Source organism: Dipodomys spectabilis, unplaced genomic scaffold (assembly GCF_019054845.1).
Source record: "Dipodomys spectabilis isolate Male_0828 unplaced genomic scaffold, ASM1905484v1 ptg000002l, whole genome shotgun sequence".
NCBI lineage: Eukaryota > Metazoa > Chordata > Mammalia > Rodentia > Heteromyidae > Dipodomys > Dipodomys spectabilis.
The window spans coordinates 5,625,246-5,648,336 of record NW_024870679.1 but is presented as its reverse complement, the minus strand read 5'-3'; the positions used below and the strand labels follow the sequence as shown (position 1 = coordinate 5,648,336).

The 23,091-nt window shown below is 39.4% G+C and overlaps 1 protein-coding gene across 2 annotated transcripts in view; it reads left to right on the top strand.

The window, feature by feature from the left end:
• Ntng1 (netrin G1) overlaps nucleotides 1-23,091 on the top strand; it is a 343,587-nt gene that overhangs the window by 172,410 nt on the left and 148,086 nt on the right. For both annotated transcript variants that reach the window (XM_042680340.1, XM_042680348.1), the window contains exon 2: nucleotides 16,894-17,534. In XM_042680340.1, the coding sequence (XP_042536274.1) occupies nucleotides 16,894-17,534 (641 nt within the window). The remainder of the gene's footprint in view (nucleotides 1-16,893; nucleotides 17,535-23,091) is intronic.

Sequence of the window (23,091 nt, the reverse complement as noted above, 5' to 3'; positions counted from 1 at the left end):
AACAGTAATTTAGAAGAAAAAAAACTGTTTTTAGCTTTTGGAGACAATGTCTCACTTTGTTAGGCCAGGCTGGCATGGAACTCTTGATCTTCCTGTCTCTGCCTCCCAACCAGTAGGATCACAAGTCTGTGCCACCACCATACCAAGTGGGAAAGATATTATTTAAAGAACTGAAGAAGAAAAATGATGTAGGTGAGGTTGTGTCAATGGGCTGGATCTGGAGATTTGTTTAGTAAACGGATCAAGGAACAATAAGGAATATTTGATCCTTTCAGGTTTCTTAATGGGGAAATGAAGGAATTTAGAATTAGTCTCAGAGGCAAATAAGATGTGTGGAGGATGTTTAATACTAATGACTAGTTACCGCGCATTGACTACATGCCAAGGAGATTCTATGTAATTATCAGGCATATGCAATTTTATCTCTAATTAGCATCGTGGAGGGCATATTATTTTATGGAATTTTAAAATCAAGGTTTAAAAAGTGAAGCATTTTCTCCAAAATTATATAGTAGCTAAGACACAGAATTTAAATCAAACCTAAACAATTCTAACCCAACCTCAGTTCCTAACAAACAATACATCAGTTTAATTGAAAGGGGGCCCAGAGTAGACATGAATAAGAATCACCAACAGTCCAGGTTTCTGGGTCCATCTCTGTATATTAAAACAGAACTCCTAATAGGGAGGAAATAGACTCACTTAGACCTTTCTTTTATATGTACTTTTAAGTTTACATACTACTATGATCTTAGATGAATATTTGCTTTGTGGAAAAACTCGTCTGTAATATTGATTTTTTTTTGGTAGGACTGGCAGGCTAAACTCAGGGCCTCATGATTGCTGGGCAGGAGCTCTACCACTTGAGCCACTCCACCAATTCTATTTGTGCTGATAGTCTTTGTGACAGGGTCTTCTTTATGTTAGGGTCAGCCTGGACCATGATTCTCCTATTTGTGCTTCCCAGTGCTGCTGCCAAGAAACGCAGTCATGGTACTTCCCCAATTCCTGGGATGATAGGTGAACCTTTGCCACATGTAGCCATTGTTTGAGCTGAAGCCTTGAGAACATTTTTCTGGACTGGCACCAAACCATGCTCCCCTGACTCTTCCTTCCCAATAGGTAGGATTACAAGCTTGAGTCAGCATGTCTAGCTGTGATTTTTTTTTCTTTCACTCATGGAGCGTGAACTCAGAGTTTGGGGGCTATCCTGAGCTTTGTCGCTCAAGGCTAGCTTTCTACCACTTTGAGCCACAGTTCCACTTCCAGTTCTCTGGTTGTTAATTGGAGATAAGAGTCTCGTTGGTTTTCCTGCCTGGGCTGGGTTCGAACTGTGATCCTCAGATTTCACCCTTCTGAATAGCTAGGATTACAGGAATGAGCCACCAGAGCCCAGCTTGATATTTTTTAAATGTTCTCTTTTTATTTCCATTTTGATGTTTGGTTGATACATAAAACTCTCAAATTTACAGAAAAATTATGCATATAAATCAGTTTTTTTCCTGAGTCATTTGATTGTGACTTGTCAACCTGATGCTTCAGACATACTAAAACTTGAATGCCTTATCTACAGGTAGGGTCATTCTACCACACGATTACAATTAAACTATCAAAATCTGGAAATTAATGTGGATTCTTTACCATCAAACAACCCACATCTCCTCATTCCTATTTTACAGTTGTCCCAAGGAAATAATCCAGGGTGGATAACATTCATTGTCAGATCACTTCAGTCTCCATAGATCTGGAACTGTTCCTCAACTTATCATGAGAAATTTAGATATTATATGGCAGTTACTTTGTAGAATACCCATCAGTTGGATTTGTCTGGAGTTCCCTCATGGTTACATTCAGATTGTGCATCTTTGATAGGGATGTTAACAATAGTCAAGTCAAACACTGCTTGCTTAGACCAACCTAATAGCTTTACAACTGAATTATTACAGAAGGGAAAAAAAACAGTTAATTATTTAATATAGGGAGCTTGGGATTTTTGTGGATAATGTATGTAATCCATAAGATAGCAAGAAGTAGTCTAATAGATGTGTGTACTCACTTGGAAAATCAAAGTTAAAAGCAGAACTATAGAGCCATCAATGTGTAGGTGATAACTAAAGCTGTGATGTAAGGGACTGTAGATAGACCTAGAATTTCAGAGAATGGGAATTTGGGTGAACCTCAGGGTTATTATTATTATTATCTTTAAGTAGTTTTACAAAGTAGTCTCAATTCAGCATAGTAATGCATGCGAGCAATACATCTTGATCAATATTACCCTTTCAATCATTTTCGTCTCTCCTCTGAATCCCACCTATCCCCTCAAGCTACCATTTTCACATATGTACATCCAATAAAATGACAGTAATCTTCAATCCTTTTTCTCTCCATTCATCTGCCCCCCTTCCTCTTGACCTCTTTTTCCAGACAAAACATGTTTCAGCTTTCTGGTGTTCATTTTCTTTACATTATGAGTTGGTTGTTCAAAAGAGTTACACCATTGCAAACCTTCTTCACATACACCATACTTAGACAATATATTTATATTCATATATACGTGTGACCCTGTATATGTTTTCATATTTGTTTAGAGCTTGGAGCTACCTAGCTTCCACATATGAGAGTAAGCATACGCCCTTTGTCTCTCTGAGCCTGATTAACTTCATTTAATATAATTTTTCCACCAAATGATATGATTCTTGTGAATGAAATCATTTCCTACAGATTATATTATTCTTCATGATAGATGAGCAACATTCCAATACATATAAGATATAGATATAGATAGATATAGATATTGGAACTTTACCCATTATATATATATATGAATATATAATATTTTGAACCATTCATTCCTTGTAGGGAATCTGGGCTATTTTGATATCAAATAGAAGCAGACAGTCTAGAACAATCATAATGAGAATCAGTTTTTTAAGAATCTAAAACAGGAAAAAGAACATGCAGGTGGAACTGAAGAGAAGATAGTGTAGGAAAAAAAATCAGTGAAATAGGGTTTGGAAAACCAATGAACATGAAAGTGTCATCCCAAAGTAAGTCCTCCTCACCATCTATTCCCCTTCTATAATTGTTTTTCACTGATTATGTGATTTTTTGGGAAGACGTTGGTCCTTCTCTCATAGTGTTAAATGCACTGGAAAAATAGACACAAGTATTTAAACACAACAATTTCAAGATATTAAAATTAGATACAACTATGGGACACAACTATTTAAAGCTAGTTCATCTGTCTTTGGAAGCATTTTATTTCTCCAGCAGGCACTGTATTTTTTTACTTATGAGTTAGATGCCAACTGAAGAGTTTATCCCCTCCCAATACCACAGAATAAAATTTTTAATTAAAACAAAATCAACATTTTCTTTTTTTTAAATAAGTTTTTATTGTGAAAATACCGTACAGAGACATGAGCAAGGTAATGAGTATTTCTCATCAAGCATTGTTGCCTCCTCCTTTGTTTTTCCCCTACCATCCCTTCCCTCCCATCTCTACACCTACATTCCCTCCCTTTGCCACCCCCCACCCTCCTAAATTGTCAAGTTCGTTTTCGACATAGCATCTTGTACATCTCATTGCTGCAGTGGGTCCACCTGTATCCCTATTTAAACAATTTGTTTTTTCTCTTCCACCCCCCAAATTATACCAACATTAAATACAGTGAAACAGGGGTTATACTGTGGGGGAGTGACATACAAAGCAACAAAAAAATCATGTAGTACCTTATAAATATGTTAGAAACAATAGCATATGGAACAATAAAAGACTCCAGATAGCAAAAATGATCCTTAACAGAAAGAACAGCGCTGGAGGAATATCAATACCAAATTTCAAACTCTACTACAAAGCCATAGTAATCAAAACAGCTTGGCACAAGAACAGACCTCAGGACCAGTGGAATAGAATTGAAAAACCCAGAAATGAACCTACAGACCTATAGCCATCTCATCTTCGATAAGGGAGCTAAAAAAATAGAATGGAAGAAAAACAGTCTCCTCAGTAAATGGTGCTGGCAAAATTGGTTAACTACTTGTAGAAAACTAAAGCTAGATCCTTATATATCACCCTGCACCAGAATCAACTCCAAATGGATCTAAGACCTCGGAGTCAAAGCAGACACCCTGAAAACATTACAGGATGGAATAGGAGAAACTCTAGGCCTCCTTGGCACAGGCTGAAACTTTCTTAATAGAGACCTAGAAACACAACAAATCAACGTTTTCTTTAACTTCTCCTATCATCTAGCATCCTCATACTCAAATTCACTTTAAATGAGATACGCACATGTTTTTAACAGTTTACTAGAAGAGGGTGAGTAGCATCCTTAAGCCTAATGAGTGAACATTGACCAATATAGGAAGTGGTGTGAGGTCTTTTTCAAGTTTTACATCCCCAAGCTATCTCCTCTCATATTCTCAGCCATCTCCAGCTTCAAATACCCTCATAGATCTTCTAAAGCCTGATGCCAGCAGTGAGGTCCAGACATGAACCTCTCAAGGCCTAGAGTGTCTCCGCCTAACACAGCACCTGAGAATACTGGCTGTGTTGGCTGATCTGCACTGGGAAAATGACTCTCCAGCAATAACCACCCGTTACTACAAAACCCCAAGGTATGCCCAGGCTTAGACTTGCCATTTATTATCCTTTTTGCTTTCCTCCTGGCTTCCAGTCCTAAGATTTGTTCTTTCTCATTTTTTTCAGCTCTCAGTTAAATCTTACCTCCTAAAAAAATGTTCTTCCCCGCCCACTAAACTGAAATCACATCATTTCTATTTTCTTTCATAGAACTGAGCTATTTCCCTTTTTAGTTCTTAACTTCATTTGTAAGGGTATAAATACTTGGAGGTTTTGCTTTCTTTCTTTTTTTAGAGACTGCTTTTCCAATTAAATTACAAGCCTAGTTTACATGGCAACTTTCTTCTTATTTACCACATTATATCCAGCATACAGCACAACGTCTGACAAACACAGATGACTAATATTTATCGTGTGAATGAGTAAAAGATCAGAATAAGGATGAAATACCACTTTGGGTTGTAAAAAGCCTTCTTGAAAGTTGGAGATCAACAAAAGAAGACCTCTAACTGCAGGAAAGCTACTAAAGTTTCCGTTAAGAAACGTATGTATATGTAATGCCTAGGTTTAAAGTCTAGGCTGAGACAGTAAGAGTAAGACTCTTACCTCCTACTAACCACTCAAAACAGGAAGTGACACTGTAGTTCAAGTGGTAGAGTGCTAGCCTTGAGCAAAAGAGCTCAGGGACAGTGCCTAGGAGCTGAGTTCAAGCTCCAGTGCTGGCCAGAGTGACAGAGAGACACAGAGAGAGAGAGAGAGAGAGAGAGAGAGAGAGAGACAGAAACAGAGAGAGAGACAGAGAGACAGAAACAGAGACAGAGAGACAGAGTCAGAGGGAGACAGAGACAGAAAGATAGAAACAGAGAGAGACAGAGAAGGGGAAGAAATAATATCACCTGATTGCCATGGAGGAAAAGTACAGAAAAATACAGTAGTTTAGTTTTTTTTTTTTCGGATTAGAACTTGGATGCTGGATTGGTTAAGTACAATGTGCTCATTTCTGTTCAGACTTGTTTGGTTGCATCCACTCCAGTGTGATTTTGGATAAAATGACTCCTCAGAAAGTTGATGCAAAGGCATCCCTTATCATTGAGCCTGGAGTCTTCCTACTCCTTCAAACTTTTATTCAGTAGGTTTTGAGATTCACCTTCAAATCTTTGCCAACCACAAAATGTCTGTGTATTTTGTTTCTTCCAAAACATGTTTGCAAACTCTTGTTTGCATTGTGCTCCACACAAGATCTATTGTTATATAAAGTTACATTATGTACCAAGAGTTACCATGGATACCTGCCCACCCAGAAGGTACATTTTACAGGTGGTACCTCTACTACCCTGAAGGATCCAAAATAACACTTTCTAGAAGGGAAAGTGGCTCATTCGATTACTGCTTGTATAATGTCATCCCCAATCCAGATTGCAGTCTTCTTGCTCTGCTCTTTCTTTCTTTTCCTTTTCAGTGTTTTTTTTTTTTTTAGCATTCGTCATTATTTTATCTAACAGATAGCATCTAACAGGTACTTAGTAACTTTGGCAGAGAAAAGCATGAAAGAATTAAGAAGTGTGAGAATTTACTCTGATTGAGGAGGAAAAAAAAACCTTAGAAATTTACCACGAAGCAGGTCTCTTCCTGCCTTTCATGAGTTGAGTGTGCACTTTGGTAGAGGATATTTTGGGTGGTTCCATCTTCTTTCAAAAGCAGTAGCCCTCAGCAAATGGACTGCAAATGGACTTGGGGCTTGAGTTCTCATGTGAGAGAAGCAAGTGTTTGAGCAATAGATCAGAGCTTTTAAGATAGTCATACCTGCCCTTATTCATGCCAGCAGGACTCAGAACAACCCACCTCTATGATGCTTCAGGTTATTTCTGTCAAGTTCCTTTAACTTAAATACTGACTGCCCACTTCAGTTGGGAATGTCTACCACTTCTCCATCTGTCTTCTGGTCTACCTCATGTCCATCTATATGGCAAAGTAATGGATTAAACTTTGTGTGTTGATGTTGTTGCTGTTTGCAGTTTTATTGTTATTGTAAAGATGATATACAGAGGGGTTACAGTTACATAAAATCAGATAAAGAGTACATTTCTTTTTGGACAATGACAGCCCTTCCCTTCCTCTCTCCCAAGTTTTCCCTCCCAACTCCACCCACAAGTTATGTAGTTCTTTTTCAACATAGTGTCTAGTGAGTATCACTGCTACATATGTTCACCCTTTGTCCTACCCTTTCTATGCCCTCTTTACCCTCCAAAAAACAGACAAGCTTGAAAATAAGACAAAGGTTAAAAAAAAAAACAAAGAAGCAACAAAGAAATATTTCCATTTCTTGGAGTTCATTTCAACATATATTATTTTATATGATCAGATGTAATTACCTATTGCACCTCTGTGTTCCTCTCCTAAGAATATCCTCCTTTAGTCTCATTCTGTGTTAATGCCTAGATAAAAAAAAAAAAACTATGAGTTTTGGAAGAAGCGTGTGTGTATGTGTGTGCATGTGCGTATGCACGCACATGCATGCACGGGCACACACACGCTGTTACTGGAACTTGAACTCAGGGCCTGGATGCTGTCCCTTAGCTTTCTTACTCAAGGCTAACACTCAACCACTTGAGCCATAGCTCTGCTTCTGGCTTTTTATGTATATTTGTTTATCTATTTATTATTTAATTGCCAAAGTGATATACAGAGGGGTTACAGTTGCATAAGCAAGGTAATAAGTCAATTTCTTCTCAAACTTGTTACCCCTTTCCTTGGCTGTAAGAGTTTCATACCCTTTCCTGCTCAGGCTAGCTTCAAACCAGGATCCTCAGCTCTCAGCCTTCTGAGTAACCATGAACCACTGATACCTAGTAATAAGAATATACCTAGTAATAAGAATATATAGATATATATAGGCGGTCATGGGGCTTGAACTCTGGGCCTTGGCTCTGTCCCTCAGCTCCTCAACTCAAGGTTAGCACTCTACCATTTGAGCCACAGCACCACTTCCAGCTTTTTCTGTTTATGTGGTGCTGAGGAATCAAACCCAGGGCCTCATGCATGCAAAGCAAGCGCTCTACCACTGAGCCACCTTCCCAGCTCCTAAGAAAATCATTTTTAAAACAAGATTTCCCTACCACACAATGGAATGTTTCCTTAGTAGAGAGCATTACTGTAGACATTTCTTTCCCATTTTCTTTGATTCTGCTAATATCTGTTTCTTCTCAGTATACGTGAGCTAATGATTCAGACTTTCTATATAGGAATGCATTTGTGTGGCTTAAGACTTGAGAATGTATCTGGCACCTTCTTAGAAACATGGCCTTTTAGACCCCTTCAGCCTTTGCAGTGTGAAAATCCTAAACATAATCCTCTGTAGGGATTTATGCAGGTGTCCATTACTGCCCATTATCAGGGATATGGCTTGTGGTATTCTCCTCACAGAAAGGTTAAGCTTTCCTGTCTTTATTTTTAAGTAAAAAAAAGTCCACAATATGTTATTGTCAGAGAGCAGATTGAAAGAAGCTACAACTTCAATCAGCCCTTTAGCCTGTGTCTGTGCTTAAAGAAACGAATGAACTAAGGGTTTCATTAGAAAACAGAAAAAGAAGGAAAGGAGGAAGGAAGGAAGGGAGGGAGGGAGGAAGGAAGGAAGGAAGGGAGGGAGGAAGGAAGGAAGGAAGGAAGGAAGGAAGGAAGGAAGGAAGGAAGGAAGGAAAGGAGGAAGGGAGGAAGGAAAGAAGAAAGGGAGGAAGGGAGGGAGGGAGGGAGGAAAGAAAAATATTATAACTCTGATATAAAGGTTTCAGGTAATAACTCACAAAATGTAGCCTGCTCACTGGGCTTCTAGAGAAATGGAATAGGAATTAAACTCATAGTTTCCCTCTCCGAGGGATAAGCAGGAAGATCTTCTGCCCTTTATAAAGGTCCTATATTGGCAAAGCTTTAATGGTGTCAGTTACTGTGTCACAGAGGGACAAGTGTGGCATGCCATTGCAGAAGGTGTCTTGTTTGACAATCATTTGTCAAGAAAACTTACAAAGAGTAGACACAAACGGGTGTGTGGTAGCTGTCTCTGTTCTTCTCTATCAGTGTGTGTTAACTCAAACACTTCTTGAAAATCATTTGTTAGCACATGACAATTTGGCATGTCCCTCATAATTCCATCGTAAATCCCACTTTGTTTCCAACTACCATTCTCAGTCTACAGCCAATAAGTAAAGCTTGAAAGGCAAACTAATGAAAATCTCAAGTTTTACATTAATACTGATCATGTGGAAATTTAATTTTTGTAACTCTAAAGGGGCTAACATATCCCTAGGTGAAAGAATATTTAGAGTGTGTGTGTGTGTGTGTGTGTGTGTGTGTGTGTGTGAGAGAGAGAGAGAGAGAGAGAGAGAGAGAGAGAGAGATATTACTCTCTCCTAGACTCAAAGCATACACTTGCTTGTCTTTTTCATTCAAGGCCCTCTATGACTTGGACCACAGCTTCACTTCTTGTAGCTGGTTATTTGGAGATGCATAGACTTTCCTGCTTTGGCTGACCTGGAATCTCAGTCTCCAGATCTCTGCCTCCTGAGTAGATAGGATTACAGGAGTCAGCCACCACAACCCAGCCTTAGAACCTTTTAAAGTGTCACCTGCCAAAAGGAAAACATTTTCCACCTATAAAAGCAGTAAAAGCACGTCTCACATTGTTTTTGTCCCTCTAATTTTGAAAGCATGTTAAAGAATAACAGCATTCCACTTTAACTACAAATTGCTAATTAATAAGTAACTTCCATTCTCCCAGAGGTAAAATATTAACATTTTTAAATGGAATTAGGCATCCCAGTCTTCAAATTGTTATAAAAATATTTAGCAGAAATATCTGTTTAATTATTTAAGGCATCTCTTTGTGGTGTAAATATGATCTGCATAACAGTAAATATTCTCTGCTTACTTCAGAAATAATCAGCTAAGAATCTGTTGCCTGTAGGACTTAAATTAAGATCTGCTTTAAGCTATCGGCAGGCCGTAGTATAATTACTTACACTAGCTGATGCCCAAATCTGTAAGATTTAGCAGCAAGAAGTATTCTTTGATTTTGTAAGTAGGGGATAGTTGCTTTATCTTGTATAAATTTCATTGTTGATGTTATTAAAAGGATTAAGGTAGAGTTGGAGTCGTTGAAAATTTAATTAATCTAATCCCTTTAACATGAATTGTTTTCTTATTGATAATTCTCTATGACAGCAGTATTACAGATCACACCCATGCGAAATGTTTACACTAACTATTTCAGCATATAATCTCTCCTCCAGCTTTCTCTGTTGGGAATGGTTCAGATATTCAAATTTCTTCAGCTTTCTTCTTGTCTATTTCTCTCACCTTAAAAACACAAGGCCAGAAGGAGTTCGGTTTTGTCATCTTTTAGTAACTCTCTCACAATATCATGTCTCTCAGTAAATTATGTTAATGACACTGCTGTTATTAATCTCCTAAGTGAATACGAATACCTTGAAATAAGGAAAATGGCCCAATTGATTTTTTTTTGTTATCTACAGTCATTTGGTGTAGAGTCTCATTCTAAATGATTAGTGTACCCACTAATTGAAATAAATTTTTATAGTGTTAAAACTATCCCTACAAGTAGAAACGGATGAAGGACAATGTTCTCATTTTGGTCAACCTTCCCTGATCATCCCCAGCGTAAATTAGGAATTATATGCTCAAATGTCAGGTTATCAGAAAGACCTTCTGTGACCTCCCAATATACAATTACAATTGTCATGCATCTCCCACTGTCATTCCCCCCTCCCACTGTTATTATGGCTTTTATTTTTCTCGATCGCAGTTAGCACCAGGTAACATTATAAAGCATTATCTCTCTACCGGCTTAGCCCAGCTCCTCCAGCTGAGATGAGAGCACCACAGAATGCAAGGAATTGGCTTTATTTGCTGCTGAATCTTAAAACCAAGGGGCATGCCTTAAATATAGTGCTATCATAGGTCATCAATGAAGAGTTGTTCAGTGTGTGACCATCTCCTCTCATCTCTCGGGTGCCTGGCTCATCATCAGATCTGTGTAAAGATATGATAAACAAGTAATGGCAACGTTTCCCCAGAGCTGGCCCTCCTGCTGAGCCCAAAGGGGAAGCTGCTTCCTGTGGAGCAAAACAGACCTGTGCTATCTGTGGCTATATCCTCACGAAAGGATCAAAACTGGGTTGTGTGATGCTGTTTGGTGTCTCATATTTACAATTTTGAGGTGAATATAAGGAATCTCAAAGGATGCTCTCCAGGATACTGCTTCTGTAGTGTATAACCCAGGGTGATGAAGTTAAAGGGGGGACTCTAGGTTAAAATGTTTGTGAACTAGGCACATTTTGTAAAGCTAAGCAAAAGTTCTTAATTTCGAGGCATCTCAGATGTATGACAATGCTCATTCAGGAGAAAATGAGGTCTTAGTCTGTTCAAACTCATTTGATCCTAGATATTGTCTACTAGCCAGTGTTGTTTCTGAGACAGAGATTCAAATACAGGAAATGCTATTGACCTGGGAGTTGAACAAATCAGGTCAAGGGAAAGATGAGAAGTTCTGGCTCTCTCTACATCTTGTGTAATTTTCTGTGTGTGCTGGGTTCTGGGGCTTGAACTCAGGGCCTGGGCACTGTTTCTGAGCTTCTTTTGCTCAAGGCTAGTGCTCCACCACTTGAGCTACATCTGAGTAGCTTGTTGGAAAAAAAAGAGTCTTAGGAAGCCAAGCTCTTGTGGCTCAAGCTTGTAATCCTAGCTACTCAGCAGGCTGAGATCTGAGGATCAAGGTTTGAAGCCAGCCTGGGCAGAAGAGTCTCTGTGAGACTTTTATCTCATTTAACCACTCAAAAACCAGAAGTGACGCTGTGGCTCAAAATTGTAGAGCGCTAGCCTTGAGCAAAAGAGCTCTAGGACAGTGCCCTGGCCCCTGAGTTCAAGCCCCACAACTGACCGCCTCCCCCACCCCCCCCCCAAAATGTCTCAGGGCCAACTGCGATACTCAGAGGTCAGCCTCCTGAGTAGCTAGGATTACAAATGTAAGCCACTAGCACCCAGCTAACATTTTTTAATAACTTAAAATTCTCCTTAAGTATTTGTACAAAATGGTTTCTATTCATCATGTCAGTTTGTGAGCACAGTGCATCTTGATCAATGTCACCTCCTTCATTAGTCTCTTCCATCTCTCCCAACTCGACTCCTCCCTTCAGGTTACCAGTTCCATTGACATCCAGGTACATTGAACATTATACTTGCATTTGCCCACCCTTCCTCTCTGTATTTTGTTATAGGACTTTGGGCAAATTTCTTAGCACTTCCATATGCCTAGTTTCCACTTCTATGAAAGAGATTGACAGAAAAATGTAAAACAACTCTCACGTAAGTTTTAAGCACAAGGTGGATGATGCCAACATTTTTCATTGAAAGAATGAACACATTTCAGGTAGGTGTAGGGAAGGTTTGTTAGTATCCCCCCCCGGAATCATCCTGATGGGTCTCTCCATCCTTTGAGCTCTTCTTCCCATTAGAGAAGCTCTGATGAAGCACCTAGGTTGAAGGAAATCAAATGTTGTCTTCCAACATGACGCAATACACGTGTCAGGTAACTGGTGCATCTCCTGGAGTTGATTTCTTTTCTCCCTTTATTCTTGAACTCCAGTAAAAATGCTCTTCCCAGGAAGAAGGTAGTAGCAGCCAAGTTCATGATCATGCAGATGGTTCAATGCTGACAGGTGCTAAAGTTGACCATACTTTTCTTAGTCAATTTCAAATGAAGATATGATCTCTGTGAATCTGACCCTTTCCAGTGAAAAGCACATTTATATAAACCTAGAATTTATAAATCCTGACAGATTCCATGATATTTATAGACCTTCCTTTAAAAAAAAAAATACACCTTTGCCAGTCTGCAAAATTCTGTCATTTGACTCTTTGATTATGCTTAAGGGAGTTTAAATAACAATAAATTTGGTGATTTATATTCCACCTGGAAAAGAAACTTATCCTTTCTACCCCCCACCCCAACCTCTTGTGGGCTCATTTTGAAGGAGATACCTATAAATAGTGCTACAGACGCTGGAATCAGGAATAGGGAATTGAAATTTGAGAACAAAGTACAGAAACATTTCCATTATCACTGATTTCTTCAGTATATTTCTAAAACATGACTGTTCTCTCCTGTCTCTGGCCTCATCTCAAATGATACTTGAGTCTCCCAAACCTGTTGCCAACTCAAGGATTCAATTGCATTAATGGGAAAGAGAGAAGGAGAGTAATAGCTGACTAAGTAAGAGCAAGTTGCCCCTAGGAAAGCCAAAACAAGTCTCCAATGCCCTTCTTAGATTTCCTACAAGTCAGCAGGTTGCTGGGTGTTGATACCTGAAGCATAAGTTCACTATTTTAGACCCATCTTACCGATCCAACAGGTATGATGCAACGCTCACAGTTCATGTCATAGAAAAAAAGTAGATTATCTAATTGTTAGTCCAAGAGAAACTTTAAGGATAATGTCAGGATTAATTCTTTCATCCATCCATGCTTGTAATTACCTAGTACAGCGTAAGAGGTAAATGTAGTAGTCCTCTCTTACACATAGGTGAACTTTGCACCTCTTCAGTTACTCATAGGCAGCTGAAATTCAAACTACTAAATTATAATGTTAAATATTGATATTAATTTAAAATTACATTTTTATTCTGTGTGTGTGTGTGTGTGTCTGTGTGTCTATGGTGAGATGGCTTGAACTCAGGGCCTGGGTGCTGTCCTTTATGTGTTTTACTAGTGCTATATCACAGCTCTAGTTCCATCTCTTTGGTGATTAATTGAAGAGTCACACTGACTTTCCTGCCTGGACTAGATTCCAGTTGCAGTCCTTAGATCTCAGCCTCCTGAGTAGCTAGGACTATAGGTTTGTCTCACTTGTATCCTGGCAAGTTTTATCCTTTTTCAGTGAATTTTATTCATTCATTTATTTATTCTAGTCCTGGGGCTTGAACTCAGGGCCTCATGATCTTGCTTGGATTTTTTGAGCAAGGCTGGCACTTTACTACTTGAGCCATCCTGCCACTTACAGCATTTGGATGATTAGTTGGAGATAAGTGTCTCATGGGCTTTTCTACATGGGTTGTTATCAGCAGATCCCAGCCTCCTGAGTGGCTAGAATTACAGGTGTGAGCTACCAATGTCTAGCCCATAAGTTTTAAATTATGTACTATTCTGAGTAAAGTGATACAATCTCACACTACCACTCCATCCCACCCCAGATGTGAATCATCCCTCTGTCCCATATATCCACGCTGCACACACTACATTTGTCACCTACAAACAGTTTTAGACATCAGGCTAACTGTCCCCAACATGGTAGTTACCATGTTCAAGGAACTAACACGAGCCTTCAATGCCTATATCATTTATTTTCTCATCATAGAGGCATTTCATCATCTCACACCATCACAAGAAAGATGAGTACAATGAACTATTTTGAGAGAGATCATCTTCATGTAATGTTATTACAATATAGCCACTTAATTTTTATTACAATGTATTACTTCATATATTAATCACCATCAATTTTATGACAATATGCTGTTACAATTGTTCTGCTTTATTTGGAGACATATTGCTAATCTCACACTGTCTGATTTATAAGTTAAACTCTATCAGAGATAAAAGTATGTGAAGGAGAAAAAAAAAAAAAAAACCTTGTCTAAGGGTTGAGTATCATCTGTGATTTTGAAGTATATTCTGCAGGTGATAGAATGCATCCTCTGTGGTTAAAGAGAGCCCAGGCTACCTCACGGTGGACCCCCGGTGATAGAATTTTTTGAACAACATTGACAAAATCCTGGGAGTCATTGTTCATAAACCTCTGGGAGGAGCCATTTAGTATAGCCCAAACAGCCTTCTAATATGACCAGAAGGTTTATTTCCAGTGTCAGACTTGAGTGGGCTGTAAAGAAGGGGAATAATGACAATTAACATGGGTGAAGAATGGCCTAGGGGGTAGCCCAGAGTAACAAACACACGTGGCTACAGTTTCACATGTGACACTCCCCTCATTGAGTTCAATTTGGCTGTAGATTCAACCGGTCGTGGGTTAAAAATAATGAGAAGATTAGCAAGCCCCAACATGCACACATTCTCAATCTCTCTCTAGCACTCTGTGTTTGAGTAACAGTCTCACCTCATCTTATTCACAGTATACGCAGTCACATCTATGATTCTTGTATCTATACTGATATTGTATCTGATACTGACTTGATGATATGCCCGAAACAATATAGCATAAACGTTATTTACATAACATTTGCTTTGCCATAGATATTATAACTCACACAAAGTAATTTAAAATATGTGAGAGGGGCTGAGCGCTGGTAGCTCCTATCCAATTCAGGAGGCTAAGATCTGAGGATCTGTTGGGTCTTCGTCCGTCCCACGAAAGACGGACGGGGTCCGAGGAAAGGTAAGTGTGGCGCTTGCCCGTTCCCCAGCCTCCCTCAGCCAGGGAGACAATCAGACACAGCGGGGAGCCAAATCCAGCAGGTAGAAAACTCGTTTATTAACAGAGAGCAGCCCCTTTTAAAGCCAAAAAGGGCAGATGGCGTGGCAAGGGAGGAAGAGGAACCAATCGCTGTCAAGGTCACACCCTATCATGCACCTGAGCCTTCACGGGCTGGTTAGCACTGATCGCAAGGCAAATTGGGCTCTGCCCACTCTACTCTTTCCCAGCGCCATCTTGGCTGCACATGTGCTCTACAGTTAATTGGGCTCTGCCCACTCAACCCCCTCCCAGCACCGTCTTTGCTGCCCATGTGCTCCACAAGGATCTAGGTTTGAAGCCAATCTGGAAGGAACAGTCTGTGAGATTCTTATCTCTAATTAATCAACAACAAACCAAAAGTGGAGATGTGGCTCAAGTGGTAGAACACCAGCCTTAGTGAAAAAGCCAAGTGACAGAACAAGTCCCTAGGTTCAAACCCCAGTACCAGTGCATAATAAAAATAGGCAGGAGGGAATGTGTAGGTTATATGCAAGTACTAGGTCATTTTATGTAAGGGACTTGAATAGGTGTATATTCTGGTATTTATAGGAGCCCTAGAAGCAGCCTCTTTTTGATACTGGGGATATATGTTGTAGGGCTCCTTGTCCTGCGTGATCTTTCTTAGAACACATCCCCAATCTCAAGGCTTTCTAGAGCAATCTACTTGTCTCTTTTCAGATGGCAGATGTTTGGACCAAACCCCAGAGCCTACAGTGTACCGCATTTTAATGATTTGTGGTGAATAAAGTAAATGTTTTAAAACCAGCCTTTATGAAGCGAGAACCCAGTTAAGCATGATGAATTGGAGACACAGCCAAGAGAGGCCAGACCTCATATGGAGGATCTTGTCCTAAGTAGGATACAGGTGTTTAGGGTTTGTGGTTATTTCTAAACCCCTGCTGGAAAGAATGACTTTTAAAGGGCTGTGCTGCTAAGAAATCTTCTTGAAGCAGGAAGGAATTTTCCTTGCTTCCCTTTCTTCTTGGTAATCTCTTTCCAAGATGAAGTGGAGTATTGAGCTGTTAGACAGTTGTTTTGTGTCTTTGCGCCTCTGTGGCCACATTATGGGCCTAACACATATGGGATAAATAAACTGCTTTCATTTTTAAAATGCATGGAAGGAAACAAGATGAGAAAAAATTACCATATTGCTATTAAAATAAAACAAGCTATGATAGAGGATAATCCAGTGAGGGCAAATGAAAATGTTGAGATTTCTGTTTTCTTTTGTAGCCTGTTAGCCATCACAATATGGCACAATTTGTGTTCAATGTCTTTTTCCACTATATTTATATTTATTTTTTTTAATTTTGTGTGCCAGTCATGGAACTTGAACTCAGGGCCTAGAACCTGTCCCTGAGGATTTGTTTGTTTGTTTTTGAGGAAATTTTTGTTCATTTGTTTGTTTCTCAACGCTAGAACTCTAACACTTGAATTACAGTTCCACGTCTGCCTTGTTGCTGGTAAATTGGAGATCTCACAGACATTTTCTGCCTGGACTGGCTTCAAACTTAGACCTTCAGATCTCAGCCTCCTTGGTAGTTAGGGTTACCAAGCACAAGCCACCAGCACCCAGCCCCTCTCACATATTTTAAATTACTTTGAGATTAATTTTGATACCTATCAGAAGGCAGATGATATGTAATCATTATGACAGACAGACAGACAGCTCCATCAATCCATCTCATATTTTCTTGATCTGTTCGTCCACTGCAGGCATTTGGGCTGTGTCCACCAGTGTCTTGATATGCGCCATCTTGTTCTTCTTTCTCAGGGCAATCCTTACATGTGCAATAATGAGTGTGACGCAAGTACCCCAGAGCTGGCACATCCTCCGGAGCTGATGTTTGATTTTGAAGGAAGGCATCCCTCCACATTTTGGCAGTCAGCCACTTGGAAGGAGTACCCCAAGCCTCTCCAGGTTAACATCACTCTGTCTTGGAGCAAAACCATTGAGCTCACAGACAACATCGTGATTACCTTTGAATCCGGGCGACCAGACCAAATGATCCTGGAGAAATCTCTGGACTATGGACGCACGTGGCAGCCTTATCAGTATTATGCCACGGACTGCTTGGATGCGTTTCACATGGACCCCAAATCCGTGAAGGATTTATCACAGCACACGGTCTTAGAAATCATTTGCACAGAAGAGTATTCCACGGGGTATACCACCAACAGCAAAATAATCCACTTCGAGATCAAAGACAGGTTCGCCTTTTTTGCTGGACCTCGGCTACGCAATATGGCTTCCCTCTACGGACAGCTGGATACAACCAAGAAACTCAGAGATTTCTTTACAGTCACAGACCTGAGGATCAGGCTGCTGAGACCAGCTATTGGGGAAATATTTGTCGATGAGCTGCACTTGGCACGCTACTTTTACGCCATCTCAGACATAAAGGTGCGAGGAAGGTAAGAGACACAACTAACATCTATCCGTCCTTGAATGTGAATAAGTATGTCTAAAGAAAATGTCCGGGTGTGGGTGCCAATTGTGTCCACTTCAGCTGCAACATTTTACTCAGGAACAGCAGAGTAGAAGTCGGTTTTCTAACGATATTTGAGACCCTTCGACTCAGCAGTCATGTGTAATCTCAGACTTTTGGTGTCATTGAATCTGGCAGAATTCCTGACATTTTAACCAAAAGGGGGTGCAGTGGGGTGGGGTGAGAAAGGTATCTTATTTGAGACGCAAGAACTCCCCAAGGTCAGGAGGTGGTTTAAGGCATTACAACAATAAAACCCAGGACAATAAAATCCAGTTGTTCCTGAAGGGACTAAAAAAAATAATTAAGAAGTGCATCTCACATTTTTAAATGTAAGAGTCACAACAAGATACTACACTCTGTTTATGTTTATTATATTGGATCAAAAGTGTTCTGGAAATGGAAGTGAAATGTCTTTACATGTGTTATGCAAGAACCAAAGCTTTCAGGAAAAATACATTCATGACAGAGGAGTGAGCTCTAATTTCTAAAGTTTTGCCATATTGTATTAAAAGTATGCTAAATATGAAAAATACACCTGATTTCAACACTCTTCAATTCGTAAGTCAATGGCCGCTGGACCAGAATCACAGCAGTAATGGTTAGGGTCAGGGCAATTTTGATTTTGATAGTATACTAAAGTCCAATGGCATTATGAAGAACTTGAAAATATTTAAATAAAAAACATGAATAATAACAGCCAGCACTACCAACATACAAATTTCTAACCAGCTTTCTAAGCCTAGTATGCTATGAAAATAGCCATTTAATGGGAGTCCATGTATCAGCTAATGAGTGGGGGAAAGTAGAGATGAGAGAAGAATTATAACAAATTAGGAGGGAAAAGGGAAAGCTAAGGTAAGCAATAACCACTCTAAAATAGGTTGAAATGGATGAGGATGAGGCTCAGAACATGAAAAGCATATCGTGTAGGTTTAAATAAGTATTTACAAATTTTAATAGATAAAGGAGATTTGGTCAACTTCCTGGCTTCTAGAATCCACAAGGGCTATGCAGACTTGAGAAACTGGAGGTGTTAAGACTCTGATATTTAAGAGTTGGGATACATGGAAGAACAGAAGGCATTAGTGTTAATAAGGTGAAGGCCACAAGGGGTCCACAGAATAAACTAGGAATGACCATTCAGAATGATTTTGAAGGTTTCAGGAAACGTAGCTAAAACTAGGGACATCTTCCTTGTTCTAGTTTCTTAGTCCTTATGGAAAAATCAAGAGACTAGCTATGGGGTCTTATTTATAAAATTTTATCCAAGGCCTTGGTGGTGTATGAGCAAGATATCTTGAAAGCAAAGTTAGTTTTTTGAGAGACATATGCACGGATACATTTGCATCAGCACAATATTCCAGGAAACTGAGAAGAGTTCACATATTAGCAGAGCTCTATAGCAGGACAATCGAGCTGTTGCCTCAAACATGAAGCGACTACACATATTACTATATGTATAATAAAATGCTATTATACTCAGGAACATTTTGATAAAGTATTATCAGTTGAAAATACCCTATGCTCAGGACTGTAGGATAGATGAAAATAATGGCTATTGTAAACAATAGCATACCAAAAGCAAGCAGCAAGTAGTCAATTCATCTGTAAGAATAAAGGTTAAAATGAATCAACTGAAATTTGAATTTGAATCCCTAGTGTGCTCTGTATGGTAAGATTCACGTAGGTCAGTTTCCAGGCAATATGAGAAATCTTTAATCTGAGCCCAAATGGCTACAGACCAAGTTGTGCCAAACATTCTCATTTGCCACTGTCAATAAGGCAAAGAAGCGTTGGAGGTAGGGAAATAGCCAGCTTGGTTTGTTACTGAGTACTCATTTAGCTCTTTGCTGATTATTTAAAAGGAACTAAAAAGTCTGGTGCCAGTGACTCACACCTGTAATCCTAGCTATTCAGGAGACCAGGATCTGAGCATCATGATTTGAAGCCAGCCAGGCAAAGGAAGTCTGTGAAACTCTTATCCAGTTACTAAAAAGATGGAAGTTGAGCTGTGGCTCAAGTGGTAGAGCAGTGGCTTTGAGAATAAAAGCTCAGGGACAGCATCCAGATCCTGAGTTCAAGCCCCAGGACTGGCACACCTTCACCCACACCTACCTTCCCCACCTTCCCCCACCCTGCAAAAGAAAGGAAATGTAAAGCACTTTTTATAGCCAAAGGCATCTTTATGTATTCTCCACTGGATTAGCCAGGCCATCCTCTAAAGGTGGCAAGTGACAAGCACAGAGTGCCCCGGATTTTCCACATTTCTTTTATCCCCTATCCTAGCAGCAACCTCCAGCGGCATTTCAGAGTTCTGAGAAGTTTGCAGAAGCTTTCCTTCCTTCTCTGAGATTCACCTCCACTGTCTTTTCCTGTCCACCAGTCAGCTGTGAGCTGGTAGGAAGCAGCTGGGCCATAGAGAAAGGTCCAGCAGAGGTGAGCCCCGTCCATACGGTCCCACTCTGTCACCTCCACACTCTGTCCAAATTCCTCAGGGCCAAATTGATGCTGGCAGGTCCTGACTAGACACCAGATGGCTGGAGTATTTTAGTCTTAGGGGAAGGACTAAAGAAGCAAGGCCTCATGGCTCAGGCATGTCTCTAACTTTGAAGTTATGTAAGGAAGGTCTGCTCGTACTAATAACCCTAACAGAAAATGATGAGCAATAGATGGTCCTTGAGACCATTCATCCTAGATGCTAATGTCATTATTTTACTTCTGAAATAATTTAAGAAGGATCAGTGGTCTGCCCTAACTTTCCCTACATACCAAATCACTTACAGAAGGAATGGAAATTAAAACAAATGCTTCCTAAATGAAAGTCTAAATGTTTTAGCATACAATGATGATCTCTGTTTCCTGTGTATCATTCCCACTATCCCATGAAATGACTCTCATTTGAGATGTGTCTGTCAATACCTGATAATGATCATGATATTCTTCTACTTGTAACTTTCAACCTCATCCCACCACATGTGGGAACTGATATGTTACTTGGTGAAAGTGGAAAGAATACCAGAAGTAAATAACTGTAGAAGAGTTAGCAGAGAATACAAAAATCTATCCTCAGGAAACATTAAACTATCAATAAAAGCAGTTGTACATCTTTGAAAGGGACTATGAATTCCAATTCTTGTTAATGTATGTGTGTATTTGTACTGACCAATTTGGTATAATTCCTGTGTGTATGTGTGTGTGTGAGTGTGTGTGTGTGTTTCTGATACCATGACTTGAACTCAAGTCCTGTGTTCTAACTTGGCGCTTTTTGTTCAAGGCTGGCACTCTACCACTTACAGCTTTTTGAAACTTACTTGGAGATCAAAGTCCCACAAACTTTTCTGCTTCAACTGACTTTGAACCTCAACCCCCTGGAAAGCTAGGATTATAGGCCATGAGTCACCATTGTCCAGGGGGAAAATACTTTGATTATTATTAGACTAATACAGCCTGGTGTTCCTCATAGCATATGATGCACCTCATACCTATTTTTATGGGACAAACTATAATCTCATGATTAAAATTTTATTTCTCTTTTACTACATACATATTTTGCTTCGCTTTCCCTCTTCTCATTGAGTATTTATTAAGATAATGGAGGAAAAAAGAGGAAACATGGCTATTGGCAATCTCAGCGACTCCATAATACTTACATCGTTCAATAAACCTAATAATCTTCACAGACTAATTCTGACTTATGGATGTCCTGCTTCAGTAAATCAGGGTGATTTTCTCTAGTGACTAATAGATGAGTGCAGTGTGCCAGTACCTTAATTAAAGAGCTACTCTCTCAGTCTTGATCTCATTTTAATTTACAGGGTAATACTACAATAATATCACTAATGGAAGGTACATTAAGGGGCATCAAGTAGCATTAACTGTATTAAATTATGGTACTTGTGTTAATTAACTGCTGAAGCAAGATGGTTTTAATGGCCAAAAAGGTCGCCGAGTGCATAAATAAAACCTAACTGGATAAAGGGTGAAAGGAAAAAGGAAGAGGAGATGTTTGTTCTGAACATCATTTCAAACAGACAGGGGGTTAAATTCAAAAGCTATTAAATGCGGATAATGTCCAAAATGTTTCTTACTTAACAGGGCTGAAGGTTTTGATATTTTTTTAAGGATGTTGTTTTCTTCCAAGATTTCCATAATTGCATTAATGAAAAAGTTGAACACTTTGCCAGATGCACAAATTTTATTCAAATATAAACTCAGCATTCTTTTTATTTGTTTTTGTTTTTCTGCCAGTCCTGGGGCTTGAACTCAGGGCCTGGGAGTTGTCTCTGAACTTCTTTGGTTCAAAGCTAGCATTCTACCACTTGAGCCACAGTTCCACTTCTGAGTTTTTGGTAGTTTATTGAAGATAAGAGTCTCACAGACTTTTTTTGCCTGGACTGGCTTCAAGCCGTGATCCTTCTGAGTAGCTAGAACCACCAGTGCCTGGCTACACTTAGCATTCATTGTTTCTTTGAGGTGAACAGTTCAAGGAGGTAATGTGATTTATTGTAAGAACATTTAAATATGAAAGATAAATGAGCATTTGGTAACATGCTCATTTATTCTTAAGATATACTATCAGCAATGTATCAAGCTACGGGTTTTCGACATAAGATAATAGAAATTCTACTTTAACAACAAGAACTTGAGAACAGTAATGAAAGAACTTTCCTCAGTAGCCTAAAAAAAAACCTGAAATCACTACCTCTTTTAATTGCTTTTTGCAAGATATGCCTAAAGGTCATTATCAGTATTTTTCCCCAATTGTGTGGATTTGTTTCTTTCCCAGGCTATGCTACTGTAGCTCCATATAGGTAGCTAGCTATCAAAATGATAATACTGTTGTCTGATCTTTATCCATAACTCAGATTTCTGTAGTTTTAGTTACTCGAGTCCAAAATACCGCTAAAATTCCAGAAATAAAGAATTCAAAGCTTTTAAATAAAGGTTACAAAATATTGCTACAATTGTTCTCTTTCATTATTAACCACTTTGGGCACTCAAAGTGCTGAAATTTTCAACTATATTTTAGATATGTACACATAGGAAAATCATAGTGAATATGGTGTTTTGTGCTATCTGGATTTTCAGACCCCATATCCCCTGTAAACAAGGGGCCATTTTGTTTTGCCAGTTGTGTGTGTTGTGTGTGTGTCTGTCTGTGTCTGTGTGTGTGTACCCATACTGGGGCTTGATTCAGGGCCTCATGCTCTTGCTTGACTTTGCTATCATCAAGGCAGTCTACAACTGAAGCCAACTCTACTCCACTTCCAGCATTTCTCTGATTAATTGGAGATAAGTTTCTCTGGTGTTTGTCTGCCCAGGCTGGTCTGATCTTGGTTCTCAGTCTTTGGAGTAGCAAGGGTTGCAGGTATGGCTCCTCAGTTCCACCTTTCTGTAGTTTTTCTCTAGCTCCGCCTGTCAACTAAGGAGCTTAGGAGCAGAAGCACAAAGGCTAACAGACATTTTGGTGCCATGTCCAC